Raw genomic sequence first — 11,734 nt, 5'->3', positions numbered from 1 at the left:
CCCGGCGGGCATCGCGCCGCAGCGCGCCCCGAGTCAGCGCACACACCTCGCGGGGTGTCATGGGAAGTGTAGTCCCAGCGGTGAATGGGTGAGCGGGAGCCGCGGGGCATTGCGGGAAATGTAGTCTGCGCACCGACTTTCCCTGTCCTGCGCGCGCCGTCCAGGTGTGTTTATTCCCTGTGATTCCGCCCTTTAATTTCTGTTTCCAAGTGCGATGTGAGAGGAATATTTCTCTTAGATCACAGACATGGGTTTTTTTAAAGGCCTTTCGTGACAAGATCAGGCTGAGACGGGAGCAGAAAAATTTTAGGCAAACTGAAGCGATTTGAGAACGAATATAAAATGATGCCGCGTGTTGCGGGGTGGTCTTCAAACAGGGAACAGCACTGTATAAATATATATTATTTAATGAAGCGAATCCTTTAGGCATGCCTTACAGAGAACACACGTACAACTGCAGGAAACTATAAGTCTGTTTCAGCCCACCTTCAACTTCTATTTATTACACACCAATTAAACGGGGCTAATTGACTCCACCTGTTCATTAGCCGAATGACTCAGTATCACCTGTCGCCCTCCTCAATTAACCTGAGCTGCCCCGCAGCGAACAGAGTGCCCGGGAAGCTGCGGCCCATCCCTGGAAGAGTTCAAGGCCATGTTAGACGGGGCCTGGAACAACGTGATCTGGCAGACCCTGACCATGGCGGGGTGGAACAAAGCGAATTTTTAAAAACCCCTTTCCAACGCAAATTTTATGCACGAATTAACACGGCGGGCACGTGACTTCCGCCTCAGTAGCGATGGCGCCCGCCTCGCTCACTTCCGCCTCGGTAGCGATGGCGGCGGAGCCGCTTCCGCCCCGCCCCGGGATCACGTGGGCGGCGCGGCGCAGCACCCGGAAGTGGCGGCCGGCGGGTGCCCCCGGCTGGGCGCGGGGGGCGGCGGCGGCGGCAGAGCGGCCCCGGTGCTGCCGATCCTGCTGCTGCCGATCCTGCTGCTCCCGGTCCCGGTGCTCCTCGGTCCCGGTGCTCTTCGGTCCCGGGCCCTGCCAGCCGGTGAGCGCCCAGCAGCGGTGGGGCTGGCGGGGGTCTCGCCGTGGAGACACGGGCCTGCCCGAGCGGGGAGCTCTGAGGGGCCGGGCGGGCGCTGAGGCGAGCGGGGCGGTCTCCGCTGCCCGGGCCGTGCCGCAGGGGCCCGGGGCTGTGCGGGGCGGGGGTGTCTCGGGCTCCGGAGCGGGGTCGGGGCGAGCCCTGCGGGAGGGAGCGGACAGGCCCGGGACGCGGCCCTGCGGGGCCCGAAGCGCCCCGGGGGCTCCGCCTGTGGGGTCTCTGAGGGGAAGGGGCTGCCTGTGCTGCACGGGGGAAGCCTGAGCTGGGGCTGCGGGGGTTGTCCCCTTCTCCCTGCTGTGGAGCCAAGTGTGGCTGAGGGGAAGGAACAGGGGCTGGGGGAGAGGGGAAGGTGCTGCTGCCGCATCCCAGTTGTCCATAAATCTTCTTTCTCGTTGTCTTTTCAAATCAATAATGGATGGAGAGTGTCATTAGTGTGGTGGAATAACTCACAGGGAGATTATTACCAAGTGCTCTGAGCACATCCCTAGGTGGTTCTTCCAGAGGAATTGTTTTTAAAAGGTTGAAGTTCTTCAGGTTGTTTGGTTTTACTGAAAGTGAAACTTGGGTGTTTAGAGCCTGCTCATCAGGCTCTTTGTGGTCTGAGTTACCTTCAGTAGCTGAATCCCTGTTTTGAGTTCACGGTTCAGCTTCTCTGGCTGGAAAGCACGTGTGGTTGTTGTTAGTGTGAGTGTTTGTGTGCACAAATTTAACGGTGCAAAGGAGGAAAGAAGCCCATTTCAGTAAGAGGGCAGTCTCTAGTGCAGGTTTCCTCTTGCCTGCAAAGAAAGGCAGTGCTTAGGAGTGGCAAGCACAGGTGCTCCTGCAGAAGAAAGCTGGTGGCAATCAGCCCAGGCTTTAGTGGCCAGTGGCTCGCTTCCATGAGAGGTAACAGGTGAACTGGGAAGTTCAGAATTCGGGTTCCAGGTGGACTCTAAACTCGCTGTGGTGCCAGGCAAGGGGCAGGGCCAGCACAAGGTCCCCCTGCACGGGGCCTTTTCCTTTCCAGCTGCAGTGGCACAGCTGCCAGCCCCAGCAGTTAGCCAAAGGGTGCTGAAAGATGAGGTGGCAGAAGCAGAGGGGTGGGCACGGCAGGAGTCCCCTCTGTGTCCCTGCAGAGTCTGTGACTTCTGCTTCCTGGCCCTGCCACTGTATCAGACCAGGATAATGAGTGTCATAAGGCATTTCCTGTAGTTTGTGTGCCACAGTTTTGTCACATTGAAGCTGAAGAGCTTTTAGGAGCCATTGCTGTGTGGTTATGGGAGGAATTGGTGTGAGCTATGCTTTCCTTAATCCAATGATTGCAAACCCCCAGCCCAGGAAAGCATCCTTGCACCTGCTCTGCAGGTTCTTGGAATAGACACTTTTTAGCCTAGCTGTAATTTTACCTGCTGCCAGACTTGGATAGAGAGCAGAGCAGAGCAAGCACTAGAGTGAAACCACACCAAATTTAATCAGCAGCCACAGCTGAACATCCCACCCCAGACCTTTGAACATGGGAGGTGTAGCACGTGCTCTGTGGAAGGTGTGTGTTTGCAGTTTAGAAAGTACTTTCCCTTTTAGAATTAATATGTTCTGCAGTTGGAAGGTGGCAAATGAAGACTGAAGGATGAGGAAATTGTAGCTCACTGTGAATCCAGCTGTAACCCCATAAACTGGTTAAGCTGTCCACCAGCAGCTCTCCTGCAGGGACAAAAGAATTGGAGTGACTCACAGAACACAACGAGGTCTTATTTTATGAAGAATTAAGAAACAAAACCTATTGATTTAGACTTGGCAACTGTTAAGTAACAAGAGCAAAAGTTTCTTTGTTTTCCTATGTTTGGTGCTGTGTGAATGCATGAAAATAATCTCCCAAGGCAGCTGGCTTTCAGGGTGAAGCTGTTGAGTCTGCAAACTTCAGAAGTTTTTGATGCTATTTGTTGTATAAATGGAAGCTAATGGTCTCTTACTGCTTAAAAAAAAACCCCAAACAGTTAAATCTTGGAGCTACCTCAGTGTTTATTACTAATTAATGGAGTATTATAAGATACTCATTATGTATGCTTGGACATTCTGGCTGGGGAGTGAATTAGTGGCATTCCTGTGTGGATCCAACTCAGAATCAATTTGTGCTGTATTAACTGGTGTGCTTCAAGGATTTCTTCATTGGTAACTCCTGACAAGAGCCTGCTTCTGTGTGGATAGAATGAAAATTTCAAGGATTTTCTGTAAATTAAGCCTCGGATCAGGTGATGTTCCTGAGGTGCTTTGGGACTCGTTTGGGTCAGTTATACTCAGATGGAAAAACATGACCTCAATACTGAGTAGTTTCATGAAATATTGTCTGTGGTGTGAATTCCTGAGTGAATTGTATGAATATTTATTAGCTATAAACTTGGAGTGCCTTATCAATTTAAAAGAAACCAAGAAGATGCTTTAGGTTTTGAAGCCACTTGCAGCCTGCAACACAATTGCCTTTCTCTGCAGCTGTCACACGGGAATGCTGCTACAGAAACATCATCATTTCATAATTAGGTTGGTGCAGTAAGGCAGTCAGGTGACTGCCTCTTGGGAGAATAATTGCATGCTTTGATGAAAACTGAGCAAAAGTGAACTTGGTGTGAGTCAGAGGTAGTGCCATCAACTGATAAGAGCAAATCAGCCCTGCTTTATTTACATAGCCCAGCTTTGGAGAGCTGCCCACGGCGAAACTGCTATTGATTTCTCATTCTCTCTCTTTTTCAGGCTGACCCAAACTGGGTTTTTTCTAAACATCATGGGAGAGATTAAAGTCTCTCCTGACTATAATTGGTTCAGAAGCACAGTTCCTCTTAAAAAGGTATGTACATCTTGTGGGTGAAATATCTCCTCTGCTGTTTTAGGGGGAGAGACTCAGTGTGGTTAACGCAGAGCAGTTGTGGCTGTGCTGCTGAGCTGCTTTATCTCCTGAACTGTTGTCCCACGTGTCATGTGAGTGCATGAAAACACACCCTTCATCTTCCCATGCTTTTGGAGGTCACTTCTGCCTGTGCTGGGGAGCAGAGGCTGGGCTGTGAGCCATGGCAGCAGTACCTGCCCTCCCAGTGCCAGCCCTGCCCGAGGAGGGGCTCCAGGGGCTCCAGGCCTGTGTGGCCTCTCAGAGCTGCCTGGGCACTGGACTGAGCTGCCAGAGCCACCTCCACTGTTCCTGCCCGGTGTCCTCGGGCCAAAGCAATGTCCAAAGGCACCTTCCCAGCAGTCAGGCAGGCTCCTGGAGTGGGAATGTCCTTAACCACAGGGGAAAAACCCAGACAGTTTCTTCTGCTTAATCACACGGTCCAACCACTTTCTGCTCTTGCTTGGATTTCCCCACTGCCCTTCACTGAGCCCCAGGAGAATGTTTGAGGTGTGCAGGGCCCCAGCTTCTGCTCTCTGCAGTGTGTACTGACCCAGCAGAGCTCTGTGTACCTCCTGCAGGTCAGGCGTGCTGGGGCTGTGGTTACAGTGCCCTGCAGCAGCCCAGCCTGCCAGGCAGAGGGACAGCCCTGCCTTTGCACCCTGCTGCTGTAGCACAGCCACTGCTGTGGCTCTGCAGGCTGAGCAGCAGTGTTCTGTCTGGCCTCAGGTGTGTTACAGTTTGATTTTGGGCTAAGCTGACCTTTGTGTGGCTCCCTTACCTGCATGACTGTGTGGGCTGCAGAAGCACCTTTAGGGAAGGGCTGTAGCATTCTCATTAATTTTTCTAGTTTGTGCCTTCTGTAGATGAGCAAGGTGCATTGCTGCTGACCCCACGTGCTCTGTTGCTGCCTTCAGGCAGTGCCTCCCTGGGTCACCAAAGCCAGGGCCAGTGCAAAGATGTGTGGGTGCTCCATGGCTCTGCTTGGTGGGGTGCAAGGTGGTGGATGGAAGGAGCTGGAGGTTTTAATTCCAAGGAAACATGGTTCTGCTGCAGCTCAGTGCCAGCCACTGCCTTCAGCTGCTGCCAGTGCTCAGGGTTTCATAACTGGGGATGTGTGTAAGCTGAAGCTGATGGTGACCTGGTGACCTTCAGCCTCGGGAATGCCTTAACCCCCTGAGTGCTTCTGCCTCCTCAGAAGGCAAAGGATGCCACAGGGCTGAATGTGGGGTATGAAGAAACAAACAGACTAGTCCTGGTTATTGGAGAAAGAATTTTAAAAAGCTCAAATTGCAAATGTAATTAATCTCTGAAGCAGTCTTTGGGAATACATTTGCCTGCATTACCCCCCAGAAGTGCAAAGCATGGGCAGTACAGAGGAGGGAATGGCCAGCCTTGGTAACTGCTGTCAGATCAGCCTAAGGAAGCAGAGCCAGAGCAGTTTGTTTGAGAATGTGCTGAGATGTTTCTCTTGACAGGCACAGGAAATGCACAGCTCCTTCCTGCCCTGCTCAGATATAGGAAGTACAGCACAGAAAATGACATTTTTTAACCAAATCTCCTGCTTTGCCTGTCTGCCTGCATTTTCATACAGCACTTGCTCTTATCTGAGTCCTTCCTAAAAGTTTTCATCAAGGGACACCCTGGCCCTGCTAAAAAGTTCTGTTCTTTGTTTTGAGGCAGTGCAGGTTTTACAAAACTTCTATGTGAACTGTAGCTGATCTTGATTGATAACCAGAACAAGAAAAAGGTTGGTGACCTCCCAAGTCAGGAATTAACCACACTGCTGCCTACACAGCTCAGGAGCTGGAGTTCAACTGTCCAGCATGTGGCTAGAAATCAACCAGAACAAGTGCTTAAACCATTGATTCACTGTCTGGGCTCAAGGAAGGAAACATTATCTCTCAGCCTCAGCTCTCTTGGCATGAAGTAACTTTGGTGTTGTTTTTTCAAAGGCTATGGTGTGCCTTTGGAAATACTCCTAAAGGTAAACTTGGTAGTAGCCACCCTGAATGGATCCAGATTGCTGATGGAATTACAGCTGAGAACAGCAAGGCCTGGAGCCCAGGGGTTGTGTGCAAGGAGTTGTTGTGGGGGGGATTGGGAGGGCTTTTTTACAAGGTTGGTGTTTAAATGGTTTCAGTGGTCTGGAGGCTCTGGTATGCAAACTGACTTTTTTTATAAAGACTTTAGAAAACAATGTTACCATGTGATTTCTCACATGCTCCCAGAGCCTGAAATACTGGCTTTATTAGGAGCAGATTTGTTAGTCAAGCAAATCTGATTTGTGATACACTCTTCTCCTCTGATTGCTGAGAAGCTTAACTGCTGGGTTGGAAAAGCAAATTGTGCTAGTATATTACTGTTGAAAAAGCTATAAAATCTTGATATAGAGGAGATGCATTCTGGCTGCTTGACTCAGGCTTTCCCCAGAGGTTTGTGCTTGTTGATCTGGTACAAGATGCAGCTTCTGCTGGGTTGTGGAGTTGAAAAAACATCTGGAGTATAGAAGCAGTTTCTGGTAGAACAGGCCTTGTCAAAACAAGTCAGGCTGTGGTGCTGCTAGAAAAGAAGACACAATTCTTAACACTTCTGAAGGCACTCATTTTGCTAGGACTTGTGGTACTGTATGAGGAGCTGCTCATTAAGGATAGCACCTCATGTGTGAGTAATCTCCCTCAGCCAGCTCTGTCCTGGGCAATCCAGAAGCTCCTGAGATGCTGCCAGGTGATGGAAGAATTTCTCCCTCCAGGTCAGCCCTGCAGTGCTGCTCTGGGAGTTGTGTGTGTGTCTGTTTCTGTAAGTGTTTCAGATCAATAATTTGTGGTGCTAGCTGCTTAATTCCACAAGCCTGCATGGTTCCAGACCTGCAACATCTTCTGTCCATGGATACAAATATCAATGGTTGTTTAAAAAGCTGTCCCGGGGGCAGTGTTGGCTCTTCCAGCCTCCAGCTGCTGCTCTTGGTACCCTGAACTGATCTCCTGGGTCTTTCCTGATGTGCAGTTCATTATCCAGCTTATTCACCATGCACAAAATATTCTGTCTCATGGTGTGGCCACAGTTGTGTTCCAGCTGTACCCACATTGTCATTCCAGTTAGAAAACAGCCTGAAAGCTATTGTGAAGAAGAGTAAAAGAAGGTCTTAAGTATTATAACATTTACAAGAAGTTGGAAATTTCTAGAAGCCATCCTGGAAGCTGGCTGAAGAACCTCACTTCTCTTGTGTTTCTTCTCCCCTCTGTGCCTCTCTTTCCAGATAATAGTAGATGATGATGACAGCAAAGTCTGGTCACTGTATGATGCAGGGCCAAGGAGCATTCGCTGCCCACTCATATTTCTCCCTCCTGTGAGTGGGACTGCAGATGTGTTTTTCCAGCAAATTCTGGCACTGACTGGATGGGGCTACAGAGTTATTGCTGTGAGTATTCTCACTCCTGTGTCAAAGGGTGTGGACTTGTGCTTGTTGCTCTGGTTAGAGGTTGGATAATGAACTTCTTAGTTTTGACGTAGGGAATCCACCAAAAATCTTTGTGCTGAGTTGCACTACAGGGCAGTTAGCAAATGGATCCAGGCTGGAATCTGCTCTGTGTCCACAGCAGCATTTACCAAAACCTTGTTGACTTCTCAGCCTACTTTTCTCCTTGTGTGTCCTGGACAGAAGTATTTTTTGCCTCCAGCTGCATCTTTGTTAGCCCTGAGGCAAGCACATGAGTTAATTCAGGGTTTCCATGTTTTCCTCTGGGATGGTGGATAACATGGTTCTTAGATAATAGCTGCAGATTCACTCCTTAAATCCTACCAGCCTGCTCTTCTGGGGCTCCTCAGCTCCTGAGCTGAACTGCTGATTTGTACAATACATTAAACAGCCTGGCTGTAGCAGCACCACTGTCTTTTGCAGCAGTTAATGACTTCAGGTTCTGTTACATGCTACAAAATGACTGAAGAACCATTCCAGCCTCCCCTGCCACTGATCCCAGGGTGAGGCAATGCTGCACTTTCCCAGCACACTCTGCTCTGTGGCACTTGGTGTGTTTTTGTGTAACTGAGGGGGAGGTGTTGGCACCCTCAGGCTCTGGGGACCTTGAAGAGGAACTTCATGACATGGGAGAGGCACAGCACTGTCTCAAAACCTTTAATGTGGAACTGGTACAACTTTGGAGCAGATTGATCTCAGCCAGTTTTTTCTAACTTTCTGCTATTTTAGTTGCAGTATCCAGTGTACTGGGATCACCTTGAGTTCTGTGATGGATTCAGGAAACTCTTAGACCACCTTCAGCTGGATAAAGTGAGTGCTCCAAGACAAGGCAGTGGACAAATTGCTGCAATAAAAATCTGATGTTTGAAACAGCCTCATTTAAGAGCCAGTGCAAAAAATAGGATACAAAAATACAGCCTGTAAATAAAGAGGCTGTGTTGCAATTTCACATTTGAAACTAGTTTATTTTTGAAGGTGAATGGCCCTGGAAATTGTCATACTTGACCTGAATTCAACTGCTATTCCAGGCCTATTAAATTGTATGGGTTAACTTCATTTTCTGTGAGATCCTGTGCAAGTTATCCTTCCTAACTCACACAGTACAGAACAGCACAGTCAAGTCTGTTGGGCTGGAATAGCTATAGAGAACAAAGTGAAATATTTGGGTTTTTTCTTAAGTTTGATGAACACAAAGAAATTAACACTGTGAGTTTTTGGGAAACATTTCCTTTTGTTAGTATTTATCACATTTATATTGCACATAAAGCCAGGAGATGAATGGAACAGTGATTCTTTCAAAAAATGGGTTATAAGGACAAGGCCAACTTGAATGACCTATTTTTGTAATGAAACACTCTGCTCAGAGGTCACATTTCATCATCTGTTTGTTTTTTTTTTTCCTTGCATTAGGTTCACCTTTTTGGAGCTTCTCTGGGAGGCTTTCTGGCTCAAAAGTTTGCTGAATACACACACAAATCTCCCAGAGTCCAGTCTCTGATCTTGTGTAATGCCTTCAGTGACACTTCTATTTTCAATCAGACGTGGACAGCAAACAGGTAAAGAAGATAGCAAGCAGACTCATGGCATTAATTTTTTTGCAGTGAAATGTCACATTGATTAGTTGGATATGTGTCTAACCTGATTCCAGCCTGGGGAGGGAGGTGTGGGATGGAATACTTGTGACTTCTAAAAGCACACCACAAGGAGAATGCAAATGTTAACAATCCAGAGTGTGGAATTAGACAAATTGTTCTGTGATCCTCTGTGTATGTGTGGTCAGATTTAAGAGCTCTGCCTGTTGTCTGACAAAACCATTTAGAGCAAGAAGAGCGTTGTTCACCATGTTTAAAGTATACTTTTGCCATGTAACTAGAAGTTTCTTCAAGGATTTAATTTGAAGTTAAACCACAAAGCCTCTGCAAGGAAAGAAAGCATTTTACAATACAGCATCTTGATGCTGAGTCCTTGGTGCTTGAAGATATTGTTACCTCTTATTTCTCTTTTAGCTTTTGGCTGATGCCTGCTTTTATGCTGAAAAAAATTGTCCTTGGGAATTTTGCATCTGGTCCTCTAGATCCTGAGATGGCAGATGGGATTGATTTCATGGTGGACAGGGTAGGTGAGCTCTGATGGCTGTGGTGTCACTCTGGAGTTACTGACTGGGAGCTTGGAGATATTTCTGCTGCTTTCTTCATTCACTGACCCGGGAGGGAGGAGTGGGAAGTGGATCTTTAGCAGGTGTTGACTGTCACAGCCCCAGCAGTTTAACTGATTCACTGACCCTCTACCTCAGTTCTGTTTATTTGTGTCAATCAAGAGGAGTTAAGGAACTGAGGTGGAAAAGGAGAAAATGCTGGGATAGATCTCTAGGCCATGCTCTGGGGGCAGGAACAACTCATGGAATGTGTTTTAGGCATTTGTCTCCTGCAGAGTAATACTAAATTGGAATTACAACCTTCATCCCTTAAAACTATCTTCTCTTTGGCTGTATTATTAATATTGCATTAACTTCCTGCAGTGAAATATGTTGTTAATCAGTGTTTCTCTCTACTGCAAGCTGGAGAGCCTGGGCCAGAGCGAGCTGGCCTCAAGACTCACCCTCAACTGCCAGAACTCCTATGTAGAACCCCACAAAATCCGAGACATCCCTGTAACCATTATGGATGTAAGTGAATCTCAATTTTTAAATTAAACACTATTTCCTCCCTTTGGCAGGTGGAGCCACACTATTCAGTCAGCAACTTAGCAAGCATTTGCAGCATGTCACTTCCTATTTATGGAAGCCTTCTGCTGACTGGGCAACACTGGCTTTTCTATGCTGTGTTATGAATTAGATATTCTGTGCCATATGTTTCAATATTACAGTATTGGCTTGCTAGCTGTCAGTGCCCAGGTTTGCTTGTTTTCTGTTTCATTAACACCACTCCACAAAGAAGCTGAGGGTCTCCTCTAGGAGCAGTATGCAGCCAAACTGATGTAACAACAAAATCTGAGGTTCAGAACTCACTGCTGGGACTTGTTCCACAGGTGTTCGACCAAAGCGCGCTTTCAACGGAAGCAAAAGAAGAAATGTATAAGCTTTACCCTAATGCCAGAAGAGCTCACCTCAAAACAGGAGGCAACTTCCCCTACCTCTGCAGGAGTGCCGAGGTCAACCTGTACATTCAAGTGAGTTCCTGAATTCAGTCTATGAACGTGTTTAGCCACAACAGCAGAAGGAAACTCCTGTTGAGCTTCTTTTGTTACTTAACTTCCCTGTGTGCTCTGCGCTGCTGATAAGGGCAGGGCTGGGAGCAGCTGTGTCCATGCTGGGCCAGCTTTGGAGGTTTTCTGTCCCTGAACTCTTGTACTCCAGAGCTGTGGTTTCACCCTCAGAAAAGTTACTCAAAAAATGTTTCTCTTTTACCAAAACACTGTACTCCTGTTTCTGTGTTATTCCCAACAGATCCATCTGCTGCAGTTCCACGGCACCCGGTACGCAGCCATTGATCCCTCCATGGTCAGTGCAGACGAGCTGGAAGTCCAAAAGATCAGCCTTCACACCAGCAACGAGCAAGAGGAGCAGTAGGCTTGGGAGTGCCAGTGGAACAGAGGCATTGGTCTGGTGGTCTTCCTGTGTACAATCAACTGTTCCCACTCTGCCTTTTCCCTTGCGTTAGCCGATTATCACTGTGTGATTCCAGCAGGATCAACAGTCGCTGAACTACCCGTGGACACCAACCTCCAGCAGTGTAATGGGATAGATCTGTTTAATTTTTGGTCTTTGGATTCAAGGAAGCATCTTAGAAGACTACACTTTTAAAAATAAAAGACATTTTTTCTACCAAAGTCTTCACTGTATCATGTTCTTAAGCAGAACGGTATTTCTTTTTATATTTTTCACTTGGCTGTACATATTACCACATGCAGATTGTGTACTTATAAGCTGACATATATTTTTGTTGAATATTTGATTTAAAAGATGTTTAAGTGTCAATATTGCCATCACTTATTTGCTTTGTTCATTGTGTTGTAAGTTAGTTTGTTTCTATTTGAAATAAAGCATTTGAATTTTTAACTTTCTTGCTGCTTAAAAATGGTTTTCAATAAAACTTCACTTTCAGCAAGTGCCTCTTGTTTTGACTCCAAGAAAACAACAGCTGAGCTCACTGCAGTCCTGGTTTGCCTCTACAAACACCTCTGGAAATGAAGAAAACCACCACCACCTGCTTGAATTCCTCTCCAGCTTTAACTATATGGTTGTACTGGTTTAGCTCTAAGAAGAAATGCTGTGGTGTTTTTTTAATAAAGATG

At 47.4% G+C, this 11,734-nt stretch overlaps 1 protein-coding gene across 2 annotated transcripts; it reads left to right on the top strand.

The window, feature by feature from the left end:
* Nucleotides 1-121: 121 nt before the first annotated feature.
* SPG21 (SPG21 abhydrolase domain containing, maspardin) lies at nt 122-11,543 on the top strand. 2 transcript variants are annotated; one of them, XM_064388743.1, is made up of 9 exons: nt 122-164; nt 3,834-3,927; nt 7,223-7,384; nt 8,171-8,251; nt 8,852-8,997; nt 9,448-9,556; nt 9,999-10,106; nt 10,469-10,609; nt 10,887-11,543. In XM_064388743.1, the coding sequence occupies exons 2-9, from the start codon at nt 3,865-3,867 to the stop codon at nt 11,007-11,009; spliced, it is 933 nt and encodes a 310-aa protein (XP_064244813.1). In that variant the 5' UTR covers nt 122-164; nt 3,834-3,864; the 3' UTR covers nt 11,010-11,543. The 2 variants fall into 2 exon arrangements, with proteins under 2 accessions (XP_064244813.1, XP_064244814.1); XM_064388744.1 differs by lacking the exon at nt 122-164 and adding an exon at nt 957-1,055.
* The last annotated feature ends 191 nt before the right edge of the window (nt 11,544-11,734 follow it).

Source organism: Passer domesticus, chromosome 14 (assembly GCF_036417665.1).
Source record: "Passer domesticus isolate bPasDom1 chromosome 14, bPasDom1.hap1, whole genome shotgun sequence".
Lineage (NCBI taxonomy): Eukaryota > Metazoa > Chordata > Aves > Passeriformes > Passeridae > Passer > Passer domesticus.
This window is presented reverse-complemented; position numbering and strand designations above follow the sequence as displayed.